The sequence below is a fragment of the Eutrigla gurnardus genome (assembly GCF_963514095.1).
Source record: "Eutrigla gurnardus genome assembly, chromosome: 4".
Lineage (NCBI taxonomy): Eukaryota > Metazoa > Chordata > Actinopteri > Perciformes > Triglidae > Eutrigla > Eutrigla gurnardus.
Window position 1 is genome coordinate 21,933,304 of NC_139918.1, and position 15,640 is coordinate 21,948,943.

The 15,640-nt window shown below is 41.2% G+C and overlaps 1 protein-coding gene across 3 annotated transcripts in view; it reads left to right on the top strand.

Moving 5' to 3' along the window:
• Positions 1–15,640, top strand: part of LOC311012883 (netrin-G1-like) — a 54,091-nt gene that overhangs the window by 19,545 nt on the left and 18,906 nt on the right. For all 3 annotated transcript variants that reach the window (XM_084008677.1, XM_084008675.1, XM_084008676.1), the window contains exon 3: positions 6,946–7,589. In XM_084008677.1, coding sequence (XP_083864803.1) covers positions 6,946–7,589 — 644 coding nt within the window. The remainder of the gene's footprint in view (positions 1–6,945; positions 7,590–15,640) is intronic.

Genomic DNA, 15,640 nt, shown 5'->3' on the forward strand with positions numbered 1-15,640 from the left:
CCTCAGATGTGATATGATGGTGCACTCATAGGTCAGATGAGCAATCCACCTGCCCTTCAATCCTCTGAAGGTCAGAAGAATGAAAAGCCTCGCTCTGTTGTGAGCCACTGCTGGCCCTGACTGCAGGTCATTAAAGCTCTATTGAGTTTCTGCCAAAGCTCTGACTCTTCCAATATCTCACCATGGCTCATCTCAGCTGTCTCTTCCATCAGGGCTTATACCAAGCCCAGAAAGGATCAGCGCCCAGTCCCGGGTTTTGCTGTACACCCGAGCATCCGTTCTTCTAAAAAGCCGACCAAGATCTACCTTGATATCGTCCCTTTTGGACCACGAACGTATCATCGTTAGTTATATTGAGTGCAGAGCATAGAAGGCTTGCCTTTTTGTGCACTGTTTGAAAGTTGAGATATTATTGTGGCCTGAAAATGGGGATCTTGTGGTAGTTTCAGCTCACCAAATCATCATTTTTGTTGTCCCGGATCAACTCCCTGAACACTGAATCACAGACGAGTGATATCACCAAGCTATCATTCGTCAAACTCTCCTCCTCCGATGCGCCCCGTGAATGAGGATGGGCATCTGGAGGTGTGATAGAGGGGGTTTGGGCCAGAGACAGGTCTGCAGGTGTCGTGCGTCAGGTTAGGAGGTGTAAAGCCAAGCAGGATGATGGGCTGATTAATCCAGCAACACCTCGGGTCCAGTGGGATCTCTCTCACAGCCACAGAGGCTCTGCAGCGAGGAAGTTACTCGGTACAAACTAGTAGAGTGCACACAGGTCACAAACTGTATTACTGTATGTTTCTCTTCAATTGTCAAGTGAGAAGAGTAAGGATTTTTTTTTTAAATGTCACAAAAAAAAAAAGAATTAGGCATGTTTGGAGCGATTAAACCTGGCTACAGTGTAGTTTGGTCTGCATTTGGCAGTAGAGGCCACGCATGTCTGTAATCTGACAGCAAACAAAACATCTAACCCAACGGAAATTAAGGCGGAAAAAGGAGAAAGGTCTATCGGAATTAGTTTCTAAGTTTTAATTGTTCCTTCCTATCAGAATGTTGGCCATGTTTCATGGTGTCCATTGTAAACTTTGATCACAGTTAACAAAGCAACTTCCTACTTTCCACTTTGACCTGGGAAATGGCTTTGTTCCTTTGCCTTAAGGGAGTCTCTCACTTTCAGCTATATATCCAGAGGAAGTGGTTTAGAAAATCTAAACTGTTGCCTTTGTGGTCATTATTACCCCCTCAAACTTTGTTGTACAATCTACCGATGTGTTGCTTTATCTAAGCAATTGCTCTGATGAGTATACATACAGTGTAGTAGTAATAGTAATAGTAAGTAGTAATACAATTGTATTGTCCTTCAAAGTCTAAGGTCTTTACTTAATCAATCCACAATTTTAGCTATACCATTAAAGCAATGTATTGTAATATAAAATGTAATACAAGAGCATTACGTCGGTAACAAAGTGCAATTTATGCAACGCTACAGAGCTGTGTGTATGCCTCGTCAGGTAACAGTGTAATAGAGGATAAAGAGTGCGAGAGGATGGATGTTAAGTCGATCGTCGTTTATATCATCATCAACTTCAGATTGATTTTCCGCTCCTGCAAAACACGTCTGCACTGGAAGGGCTCTAACATTTTAATCTTATCTACTGCACGTATACATGAATGTACGCCATCAGTGCAGGTGTACAGTTTGTGCTGCATTTATGTAGACAGGAAGGTCGCTGGAAACTCTGGCATATGAAGACCTAATGGAAATTGAATGAGTCATTAGCTGATTGACCCACAGTTATAATTGCTGACAAAATGTGCTATGGAATTATCATGGTAATACCCTTCCAGTGTTGTGGCTTCTGACTGAACTGCTTATCAATTTATGTACAGAATGAATTCTTAATGCTGTGGGCCTCTGTTTATACCAAAATTAAATTTCCCCCAGGACTGTTTGGTTACTGATAGCACAATGGTTCTTTATTTTCCTTAAAAAAAAAAGGGTGCGTCAGTCAAATAAAGTGAAACCAAATTCAGTTTATGGAGCAAAAATGTCAGTCTCCGAGTGATTTACAGAAAAACATAGCAAACTTTAAAATGTCACGATGTTGAAATAGCAAGCATGCCTTAAAGGAAATGGCTCGAGTCGAAACCCGTGGTGAGTTCAATCTGTGATCTGAGCTTCAAGTCCAGAAATCTGTCAACCAAACTGATTGGTTGGGTTGCCTGTACCCATCCTTCAACTGGAGCTGTCTTTGGCCAGAGAATTTATCTGCCGGGCCACATCCTGTGTCAAAAGGCGCATCAACGAGAGGTTAGGCTTTGTCAGTCTCACAGGCTGTACGTCACTCATTTAAACATCTGCCTCGCATCACATCATCATGTGCTCGTGTGGATTACGCCCCATTGTCTGTCCCATGTGGCCGAGTCCCACTGGGGAAAATGTAACGCCGCGTTAATATCGCAGTGCAAGTAAGTACGGCTTCACCTTACTGATATAATTGGTGTGAAACAGATCAATTGTCTCTGTGCTGTTTGTACCGTCACAGTTCGTTGATTGCTATAATAGAAACCTTAATCTATTGAACACAACCATGAAATTACATCTAAACATCCACTGAGCCTTCATGACAATCTGAATACCTGAATGTCCTTTATATTCCAATGAATGACATTTTGATACACACTCCAGGCTCACGTCTCTGTCTCTCTCTCATTCTCCTACTGGGTGACACCGTGATATTGGATTGACCTTATAGGCTGCAGAGATCGGGACATCATTAGCTGAGACCAGCCGCAGACTTGCTGCTCAGGCCTCCTGCACTAAACCACTGCCTCCGGACAGATCATATAGCACTGATAGAAACCAGCTGGTCTCCGTTACACAGCAGCCATGGTGGCAATAGAGATGTCAGCAGTACCGAGAAGAGACAGGCCATTAGAAGCCCTTGCAGCTGTTTATTTAACGTCAATAGGTGGCGACTAAGCAAGACTATCTGACTGTTGTGATCAGACCTAATGGGGATCCTTTAAACTTACTAACCTAGGACAAAATAATTGGCGAATTGCAATGATTTGGATGTATTGTAAAACGTGTGGTGTTGAATAATACACTAAAGATACACTAAAGTACAGTTTCTACCAGACATCGATATAAACATGTAGCTTAGGTTGAGGCCCGTCATCACCAGATAAAATCGGTGTCCCTATTTCAGCGTATTCATATGAGATGACATAATAACTGGTAAAAGTAGCATGAAACATGCATCATATATTATTATACAATTAGATAGGTATAGTAATTCTGTGATATGATATTCTACTCATTAATAATTATAACAACATCTAAGAAAGTAAAGTGCTCTAATCAAAACACTGAAACACAGATTTACAATACTTCTACTTCTACTATACTATTTACAAAACATGAATAATTAGTTCAATAATATACTTACATCATCGACATATAACATTTTCTGTAAGACAACATTAAAATATAACCTTTAATAACAACCCGTGCTGAATTATACTTTCATGGCAGCAATTTTTTGTTTATGGCAGGTCACATTTTTCAATTGGTCGATATCTCATTTTGGTACAAAAGTCTTGTTTCTTTTTAATTCTCTGCAGACTATTTCCCTCTCCCCTAGCCATGATCACAGGTAAAGGATCAAGCTGAGAGGGCTTATTGTTTTTCAATAGCTGCCCTGCAGCGGAGTACTGAAGCCCTGGGTCTTAAATGACCACAGAAGGTATTGATCTTCATAAGGCAGTGTTTTGTTGTTAAATAACCACCACAGGAAATCTGATGAAAGGTCCTCACCTTTAGTCTCGGCCTCTATCAGTCCACCTTCACTGGGCTGTTTAAATCATCCCAGTATGGGTGGATTTATTGGGAGAAAGTAAATGCCGTACACGTCAATTCATGTTAGATTGGAAAAGTGCCTTCACATTATTGAGTGTTATTAATGATGGAAGGGGCTTTTATGAAAGGGTTGTCTCCAGCCAGCTCCCATATGTGAATGGTTAGAATGATCACTTCCCCGAAGGCCTAAAGTCGAGGCACGCAACGAGAGAATGATTAGGGATTGAATTGATGAGTTGCTTTCCACTCGTCTCGGAAAATCTTCTGCTGGCATGATGAAGCAAACGTCCCTCTTTCTAAAACTCCTATTTACTCTGCTTCTCACTGTTCAGACAGGAAATGTTTTTTCTCATTAGTCCCGAATGCTGCGACCCGAGTTCTTTTATATCATCTGTGAATAAGGCTCACATTTTAGATGATGCGAGGCAGACACCCCGCCGCTGCACCGAACATAACCGTGACAACAAATAAAACACGTAAGTGAAAATTCATGCTCTTGAATGACAACAGGGAAATCACCTCCTCTTACGCTGTCTGCCAAGGACCTTAAAGGACCAGGACTGATGTGGTGCAGCACAATCCACAACAATCATGGTTCCCAGGAACAGTTTTTCACAGTCATGTTTTCAAAACAACTTAAAGAACTCTCTTTCAAAAATGGTACTTTGGATGGGAAGGGTTGTTAATGGAACTTGCAAAGAACACTCTGTCCGCACGATATTGGAACAAAACTGACCTTACATATTGTATTTGAATTTGGGGACACTTTTAAATTAAAAGCAACAATTTGATGTTAGAGCTAAATTAAGATCTACAAACAATTTATATATAAATATATATGAATAAAACATATATACTATATATAACATTTTTTACTTGTTTTACATTTTCGCTGCCTCCCACTCTCTTAACCGCTCAGTCTCTAGCAGCATAACCATTAGATCATACAATGCTCCTTTGAATCAGCCGAGCAGGCCTAGTGATCCACAATGCCTCGGCCGTGTACTTCCCAACCCCATAGTTATCGCCTGTACTGTAGCGAGGAACTGATAACATATCACAGTGCCACCGGAAATAAAAAGGGTTGAGAAGATCTGTATCTAAAAACAGCGAAGTCATACATAAATCAACTTCACATACAACTGTGAAGAAGATGAAGCACCACAAGCATTTTTTTTCCCCTTTGAGGCGAGAGGGAGTTTAGGGTACTTATTCAAAGACAAAAAAAAAAAAGCCATCACTCTTTTCAAATAAACCATAATGGCGTCTACTTATCAGTATTCCTGCCAGTGATCTTCACCCGACAAAGTGGCAGTCTCCGTTGAACGCACCGGAGAGATAACAGAGTAATGTTCCAGATAGCGCCGTTCTCACCTTTAGATAATTTTGCGTGTAGAGTGTCGGATGATTGCTGATTATCGAACCGCTTTACAGTTGATCTGAATCTCATCTGCACTTAACCTCATTGTTCCTGGAGCAGAGGTGACAGGAATGTCAATTGGAGTGTGCGTTGTGCTCTCTGGCTCGGTTTCAGCTCCCTCTCCCTCTGTCTTTAGCCACCCCCGACACACTCACACACTCACACACACACACACACACACACACACACACACACACACAAGCGAACACATTCAGAGCTCTGCACCCCTCTCACAAACAAACACAAACGCATCACGCTCCCGCAAACACCCAGACTCGGTGGATGTCCATAGAGCAGACGCAGGCCCATGAAAAATGCATGTCCCTTTGCGTGTTTCATAAGAAACACTCATCGGGATTCCACTCCCATCTCAGCTGAAACACCGCACAGGAATATCAATTACACTGGCAATGTGGGTGGCAGTGGCGGCTGCGATGGCGCTGAACAAGACTATGGGATCCACGGTGTCATCGTAATGAGAGGGTCACTGTCTCCTGCAGCTCAAGGGCCGACATTACTCACGCAGATTATAAAAATACACGTCGGCCTGAATGTGATAGAAGTGCTCTCGAGTACGGCGCTGAAATGATGATGAGGATGACGAGCCAACGGGGTGCTGGAAAAAGCCAACAACCTTTGGAGGCAAAGTGGACCAACAGTCGACCTGGGAGATACTTTAGAATTTGTATTCATGAGGGCGGGACCATTACAGCAAGCTGCTTTATAACTAATACGTGTCCGAGGATTACACTTTATCTCTGAATATTTTATCCAAAACTAAATATTTAACTGCCTTTCTGACATTTCAACTGCTTGACGACTCCCTTCATCAAACTACAGAGTGCAGTTTGTCCCCATTTTTATTGTACAAAACTCTTCCGACGCAAAGATAAAACTGGTTATAATTTCAGATATTTTCAGTGTGAGCATTGATTTCTAATATTTTCAGCATTATTAATCAAGCACTTTTATTTAGTTTACCGTAGAGTTAGTTACTCCCCAGCAACCGGGGACAGTTGCTCTCAGGCTATAAGAGTCAACAGGAAAGTCAAAGTAGTCTAAAGGTGTGTTCACACCAAAGACAAAGCTAATTTGTCATGTGCGATTGCATACAAAGTCAATGCAAAGACACAAATAGACAAAATTTGAGTCGACTTGAGCAAATCAATTGTGTGATGTGACATGGAAGTACGTCGAAATATAAAAGAAAATTTAAATATCAAATAAAAATATTGTAGCAGTCCTTCTGCCTCCTGTGTGTTCTGCAATTCTATTATTATATTAAGGAAATGTCATTTGACTTTGGTTATTGATGCCTTATTATACAATAACATATTTATATAATAAGCAACACTGAAACACCCACCCAGAGTTCAACAAGTGATGCACTTCAACGTTTGGCAGATATACTTTTTGAATAATGAACTAGCTCACTGGCTGCACATCTCTCTTCATATTGTATGGGCTAGTGTCCCTGAATTCAACCCTAAAGTTAAACCACTTCATTTTTCATCATGGGCTTTGCACTTTGAAAAATAATGCATTTTGTAACAACTTACTCATTTTTTTTCAAAATTGTAACCATCTAATATCTAAGAGTTGCAGCGTACACATTCGTATAGCTTGACTGTAACGTGCATCTATTTGTTCTGTTGTTTTATAGGAGAATCCTTATATGTGCAACAATGAATGTGACGCCACCACCGAGGAACTGGCTCATCCCCCAGAGTTGATGTTTGACTTTGAGGGTCGCAACCCCACAACGTTTTGGCAGTCCAGCTCATGGAAGAAATACCCGAAGCCCCTCCAGGTCAACATCACGCTGTCGTGGAACAAAACCATCGAGCTGACCGACGACATCGTGCTGACCTTTGAGTCAGGTCGACCGGAGCAGATGGTCCTGGAAAAGTCGCTCGACTACGGCCGGACCTGGACCCCGTACCAGTTCTACGCCACCGACTGTCTGGACGCGTTCACCATGGAACCTAAGACAGTCAACGACCTCACACAGCGCACCCTGCTGGATATCATCTGCACTGAGGACTACTCCCGAGGTTACGTGTGGAAGAACGACAAGACTGTGCGCTTTGAGATAAAGGACCGCTTTGCCCTCTTTGCCGGGCCTCGGCTACACAACATGGCCTCGCTGTACGGCCAGCTGGATACCACCAAGAACCTGAGGGACTTCTTCACCATCACTGATCTGAGGATTAAGCTGCTGAAGCCGGCCACGGGAGCCACCATGGTGGATGAGAATAACCTGTCCAGATACTTCTATGCCATCTCTGACATCAAGGTGCAGGGCAGGTAAGACCCATTCATATTCATTACTGGGTTGTCTTTTAAAGCAGCTTCAGTTTGTAGATTGTATTTAAAAAGGTGCCGAGTTTGCTGATAAACAAACAAAAGTTGTTTACATGCACTCTTTTTCTTTTACCAAAAGCACTGCGTGTTTTCTTTAAGTCCAAACAAACATGTTGAGTTCAAGTCCTTGCTCATAAAACATTTATAGAGCTGATTTTTAAATATTTTTTTAAATCGTGCATGGGTTACATCTATGTTTACTTGTTTGCAGTCTTCTTCTCCACTGCCTTAAATGGTGCATTGCTGCGTTTCTTTGGGCGGTTGTCAAGAAAATCTGAACACCAATGTGGAGATCTTTCACAAAAAGTGCCTCAGATTTTTCTGTAAACTAAAACTGCACTATGTTGGGGAATTTTTTTTTTTTAAAGGTAGTTCTGATGAGCAGATAAAACAAGATCTTACGGATGGATTGATCAAATTCATGGGATTATAATCAACATGTTGCTGACTATGTTTTAAAAGAAGAAAATTGCCACGGTCTAAACATGAATGGAAGTCAATGGCACAATCCCAATGTCCCCAAAGGCCTTAAGGCCTGAAAATTGTATAATTACGAATGGGACAGCACTTTGCAGCAACATATCACGTTACATTGACAACGTCAAAACATTATATACAATGGGTTTTTAGTTCACATTTTCCTGCCTGATATGAACATCTACCAAGCTCTTCCCTTACAAAACGAAACGCATTATCAAATAATGAATTTATTAATTTTTGTCCATATAAAATGCCAGGCTAAATACCCATGTGTCATCCTATTAGTTTACCTTATTATTACTTTTTTTATTAACACCTCCGGGCGTCCCCTGGCAACCCCATGCTTGCTATGTTTGTGGGTTATTTCCTCAGGCAAAGTCTGCAGAAACGCGGACTTATGGAAAGTGTTCATAAAAGGGCTTAAAGTGTTGGCAACAGTTGACAGTGAGACAGCCGTTAAACCCACACAGCCTCTGTGAGTCTGGAAACTTGGGCCCTGTGAATGCATTTAGATAAGGATTACAAATGAAGGGAATTGACATATTATATTGCCGATTAAAATGTTGAAACTCAAAGAAAAGAGGCTAAAAGATGGGAGGCATTGAAGCTTAAGTCTTGCAAAACTTTTGCACTTCTAGAGCAGCCAACGTCTTTAGGTGGCTCAGAGTAAATTCAACCCAACCCAAATTTCCTTTTCTAAAGTGAGTCTGAATCAGGAAAAAAGGAGCCGCCTGAGCAGCTGCTGAACTCTACTCTCCTAAATTACTTATTATAACCCTAACTCGACAAGGACAGAGGACTGGGATTTCCTCCTGTGAGCCGAGGTTAAGAGACGAGCTTTAATGCATGTCTCTCTGCATTTTTTATTGCAGACACACATCAAGATTCCACAGACGTCTCATAATCACGTAATATGATATAACCATTATTGAGTCATGTAGCACATGCATTCTGGAGAACTGACCTTAACATTTAACATTTTTTTGTTTTAAAACATTGTTGTTGATTTAATAAATAACAGATATTTTCATTTGATTACAACAACTTTTGATAAACATTAAAGTTTTGGCATCATAACTCAACTTTTGTCAGTTAAGTAAGTTACCAAATGCTGGTTTTGTAATGTTATTGTAATGAGCTTTTCCAATTCAAACTTTTCTGTTACATAAACCGTCTCCTGACTCTCCATCAGTAGTCAGCTAAGATTTGTAAACAGAAAGAAAATAATGTGTTTTATTTACATTAAAACAGGTCAACATTACTAGTAGAAAACCAAAACAGCAGTATGAACCTGAAAATGATCATAATATGTCCAATTTAAGTTAAAAAAAAATCAAACAGAGTCATGTTCAGGTAGATTACCATTAGCTCTAGAAAGCGGCAGGTTGGTCTCCCCGAAGAGAAAAGACTGATTTAGGTGAGATTGGTTTTGATTGAAAGATGTATTGCTCATTATGCTGATTTAAGGGCTCTTTGAGTGAAATGTCCTTAATTTCTGACTTCTACTGAATGAATAATTATAAGAAAAATAAGCTTCTTTCATAGTTCCTTTTTGCAATGTTATGTAAGAGTTAAGTACATGTAACAATTAAGCACATAATGTGTAACTTTAGAGAGCTGCATTAAGTGATGTTGGCCACTCGGGGGCAGCTGAACAAGCTTTCAACACAACATGGACATTTAATCAGCTTATAAAGTCCTCATGGAAAACGTGTTAGCAAACAGTTTTCACTCTCCATTTACGTGTGATCTGGCCTCCACCAACTCGCAAGGGAGGAAATCTGACTTTTTAGGTACCAATTACATCACCATGTTCACCAGAGAGTATGCCATTAAGTAGTGAGCAGGTAGTGTACACTGCAGGATGAAGGAAAGCAACAATCCAAAAATACATTAACAGGATTTGTAGAGCTGAGGGGGACTGCAGAGTTGGACCAATCATTTGTCACCACACGCATTACCTTATACATCACAGATCCTCATGTGCTCCATTGTTAACATAAACACATATATAATAGTGCAGCTTTTAAGAGACAATCCTGTTTACCTCTTCACATTCAGCAACTCCTCCTCCCCTACTTCAGGAGAAAGTTTTTACCCATTTTCAATTTTGAAAAGACTTTCTCTGCACACACCGGCATAACACAGCGTGCAATGTTGGCCACGTATAATATATTCATCAGTGAGTCATCAGAAAGCCTCTGTGATTTTCAGGGAAGGGAAACATTGTCGTTTCATGATGCATGAAAATGGCCCACATGACGGTCGTAAAGCCTCTACAGCTGCTCTCCAAATGGGACCTGTTTTGCTTGCTGCAGTTGGTTTATATGAGGATAACTAGGTTGGTAATGACCCATCAGATGGGCCCTGGGTGAATTGAAACAGTTAGACCCTAATTAGAATTCAGTTGACTTCAATGGCAGATTAGAACCATTAGCACGTAGGCTAATTGGTTGGAGACTAATCTTGTAATTAAGAGCATTTGCAGCTGATTAAATGGTAATCATCGGAGACACATCAGTGAAACATGGAGACACTCAGAATTGCCAGGCCGGGGTTCCAAATGTAGCCCTGTCCCGTTTAATAACGATGAGATTTACGCTTCAATCTATGAGGCTTCCATTCTGAACAAGCTACACTTTATGCTTTAAATATTAAATATTACATTTTCAGACATCTCTAGTATGTTTTCATCATCTTTGCATGCAACGACGAGATTTCACAATGGTGGGAATTGATATTCACAAATCAGAGAGTACATGTTCTGCAGTCGGGCACGCTCTTCCAATATTCACATTCGTACTGTAAACACGAATTGATGAGTTCGACGTTGCAAGGCTCGCTCCCAAGCACAGAATAGCATCTCCCGCAGATATCTTATTTTGCCATTCATTAGAAAGAGCAAGAGGTTGGATGGAAGGAAAATAAGCTATTTTGCCCAATTTTCCATCCTGCCCCTGGGCATCAAATTCAATTTTCCACAAAAGTTTGCAGCGAGAAAGAAAAGAAAATAAACATACGATTGCTGTCCAGAGGTGGATCAGTAACTCACTTGAAAGAGGGTGATGGAGACGGTGGGGAGAGACTGATTAGAGTTCCCACCAGACTCAGCAGCCTTCTGGCTACAAGCAAATGTGAAAGCCTTATCACAGAATGGCCATCCTGTCCGAGAATTCCCAGCATACTCCACAAACGCTGATTAACTTTCACTCATACAACCGCTGAATATGTGCAGTGTCAGGTAACCTGCGGATATGTTGGTGAATGTCACAGCTCTGAATGGATGGACGCCGCCACGAGACAGAAATGTGAAATTAGATTTCCACAATGATCTGTGAATGATTTGGCCTCATTTCACATTTCAGAAATGCAAGTGACTTGTTGGTTCACAAGAAGTGCTTTGCAATGATAGAAATATATAAAAAAGTAGCCAAAGGAATGAGTCATTTATTTGGGGGAGAAGAAAAATCAATCCAAGAAGAATTTATTGAAATCTAGCTAATAGCAACACTTTTTTGCAGGATGACTGATTCACCAGTTTGTTGGCACATTTAAATACTTCCAGATACATGCATATAACGCAAAAAACCTTCAGCAATTGAAATCATCAGCAGCAGAAGATTTACCAGTTTGTAAGGAATTGCATTCATATTGGATGTTCCTGAACCTCATGATTTATATCCAATGCCAATGGTCAGGACCAATGAAGTAAACAGGTTAGGTATGGATGTAGACGTCAGGCTGGGGAGTCACATCCAATTCGTCTAGAGTTCCAATCAGTGAGGCTGATCCGACCCTTAACCATAAAGAGTTATGTAGGAATCTCCATCATGAATCCAACTTATTATTTGTCAGAATCACGATCTTTGCCTGCCTTAACCACACTGTACATGCCGTGTTCAGGTACTGTAGGAACTAATCACTCTGGTGGTGATGCCGTGAAACCACACAGCAAAAAACAGCATCTTCAATGTTTGTTTATTTGTGCAAATTGCCAGGCTGCTCTCACTCAGCTTTCGTACTAAAAAGTACGAAAAGTAAAGCACGATATTTTCGTGTGATTTCCTACGTATTACACAGAGCCGTAGTCACGTAAACGATGCGCTTTATGCTGGGAGTTAGAGACCATCAGACCTAAACCTGACCATAACCTTCGGGGGGTTTAGCTCAGGAGGTAGAGGGGGTTAGCCGGCGACGGCAAGATTGCCGGTTCGATCCCAGGCTCCTCCAATTCTAACCCTAACCCTAACCTTAACCTTAACTTTTACCCTAACCCTAACCAACAAACAAAAGATTGTATACATTCACTGAAGGATTAATATGAGAACAAAATGCATATTTTTCGCTAGGAATGTCATCAAAACGTAATTTAATGCCGAAATAGCTTTAAAATACTGCATTATGCTGCATTTTCCATTATGAATGAAAGGAATGGACGTCATTTTTCACTGCAGGGAATTGCGCATGCGCACTGGCGTCATTTTAATATTCGTAGGATAAAACACGAAAAATGTTTACATTTTCGTACGTTTCCATACAAAAATTCATGAGAATACGTTGAAATTGCACGTATAGATATTAAATGAGTAAGGCTCATTACCTGTCGGCTTTCAGAGGCCATCGTGAGAAATCCCAAACTTAAGAGCCCAGGGCAGGTTGAAGCAAAGCAGGCGCGGCATTAACAAGTGAATAGCATTTGATCCACAAATACATCATTGGATGCTTGAGATGGCACACATGCCAACATTAGAGAGCCAGAGAAGATTTCTCCTTTAATAATCCAAGAATCCCAAAAAAATCCTTGTATTGTAGAAAATGTATTGTTAAAGAAGACATGAGGAAAACATAGAAGGGGTTTCTTTTTCTCTCGAGAGGAGAGTCATGTTTGGCCATATTGATTTCTAAAGTTATTCCACATCAACGGAAAACAAAAACCTTGAACTGTGCAGGCTGTTCCACCTTTCACGTTTCCCCTCTCCATCGTTCCTCAATTATTGATCAGATGTCTGCTCGTTAATTAAGACATGACCGCTGCAGGCTGGCTGTGCGGTCAGAGCTGCACATCTGCAGGGCTGCAGCGGGGCCTGGGAATGAGAGGCAGCTAATCCATAAGTGCTAATGTGCTATTTCTCTCATCTCCCACATGTCATTCTCTATTTTTCCCAAACCGTTTCTCTTGTTTTTCATTCTATACACACACACACGCACACGCACACACACACACACACACACACACACACACACAGTTTGTGAAGTGCAACCTGCGATGCATTACTTATCACTCAGCGTTACATTATGGTAAGGCTAAACATGAATTTAAGAAAAGCTGGAGCACCTCCAGGATTATGTTGATTTTTCTCAAAGACTTATTGATCATGAAACAAGGACATTTAATCATTTTCCACGGATGGGACAATACGCTATTTTTGACCCGGGCAAGTCTTGTGCAATTCATATCTGTCAACGTGACTGCAGGCTTGTAAAAATTAAAAAGAGAGAAATGTTTTATCCCCTTCTGACTTTCTAGGCTGACAAATATTTAAGAAAAACAAAACATACCGTGGATCTTCCCTCTGAGGTATATGCGAGTTATTCAAAGGCAATTTCAATACATAAGAATAACAGTTTAAGATAAGATTGAAACATTTTACTATTATTATGCTCCCCAATGTTCCCCTCGAGCTACAGACAAACTCTGTATCCCCCTCTCCCAGAGGAAATCCTGAGCTCATAAATGCACCGAATCACACACTTCAACTGTATCTTGCACTTAAAAGGAGAGTCGATCTAAATGTAGCTCCACAGTGCATTCGCAGGACGGGCATCGCTCCCCGCTCAACCACATGTAGAAGATATGCGGAGGACATTTACAGTAGTCACAAGTTACGATATAGAAATTCAAGAAAATCAAGTGTCCTGATGTTGTGCAGAATAAAGTAGACGATAATAAACAATCCCACCCTGATTTATTTGAAACGTCTACCTGAAGAAGTAGCCTTTGTGTTGATGGATGTTGTAGAGCAGCTTGATGGGATTTGTCATTGATTTGTAGCTCAGTGGGTGGAAACTAATTATTTCATCATTTTTGATTGTTGCTACTAAGTATACTACTGCAAAGATGGCACATCTGGCTTTTCCTCCCCTGCCATCCATCAGATGGATGCTTTTGTGTCTTAGTGAGGATGTTTCAAAATGCTGCTTATTTCAGCCAATGTTCAATCGCTGATCCACCATTTGCATTCAAGTTATCAACTACGTGGTTAACTAATGCTGTACAGTAAGGGGCTTTTATATACAGCCTATCTCCCTATTTGGTGACAGAAAGTTATTGCATCTGGTCCTTTTGAGTTGCACGAGGCTGTAACTCAAATTCAGTATGTCAGAGACCTCTTAATAGCTAATGAGCATGGCGGCATAGTTCATGTTATTTGTCCACTGGGGGTCATGCTGTCCTTCTAGGAGTAGCAGGCCCTATGCTGGATATGCTATGCTAATGTTCATCTGAGCGATGGCTCAGGGTGGACTGTGCTCGAGCATCGCATGGCTCTCGGCTAGTAGAAAGCGGAGCCGGATTAATTCTGATGTTTAATACTCGTGTTATCCATATGATACAGCATTTTGCTACGTTAGCTATACACTGTTGAGGCAAGGCACTTGACAGCATGTAGAAACATCGCACCTTTTAGATTTTTCCAGGAAGAAGCGTCCTTTACGTAGGAATCAGTCCACAGGCTGTTATAGGCAACCAGGGGGAGGGACTGCGTTTTAAGTTGCCTTATTATCTGTTCACATATTGTCAATAGAAAGTGACTGAATATATAGCCTCAATTATGACATGGTGCCTCCAAACAGAAAAAAATAGGTAAGAAAAAAATGTTTATGAAGAGATAAATTGATATGGCTGACAGCCACAGTAAATACCAAGTCAATCAAACACAACACACTCATTATTTAGCACTGGACTGGCGTCTTCCTTTAAACGGCTACATTGCAACGTCTCGGTCTTCAGAAAATCACACCAGCCAACACAAATTGCACACACACACCCACATGCACATACACTGTGGTTCTTATCCAGCCTCTAGCATACAGTACACACACACACGCACACACACACGCCTCCAATCCTCCAAGCCCGTGCCCTGTGAACCATGACAGCTGTAGCCAGCTTGATTGACAGAGTTTGAAAGTCAGGTTCAAGTGCAGGTTCGCACGAGCCCCAGCCTTACTCAGCTACCACCGTAAGGCTCTCTCCAGCTCCGCCGACGCCTGATCACTTATCTTCCACCAGATGTCTGTCACCTGCTGCGATGTTTTCTGCCAGTCATCTCCCCGTCTCCAGCGTTTAATTAGTGCTCATTAAGGCCCGGGCTTTCTTTGTAAATAATATATGGAGAGAAAGTACATCAACATAATCTGTCTCTGGTGAGCCGGCAGCTCTGAATAGTAAAATCATCATTGTGTCCTTTTGCAACACTTATTGCACGATCAAACTAGAATGGTAATGGAACAGA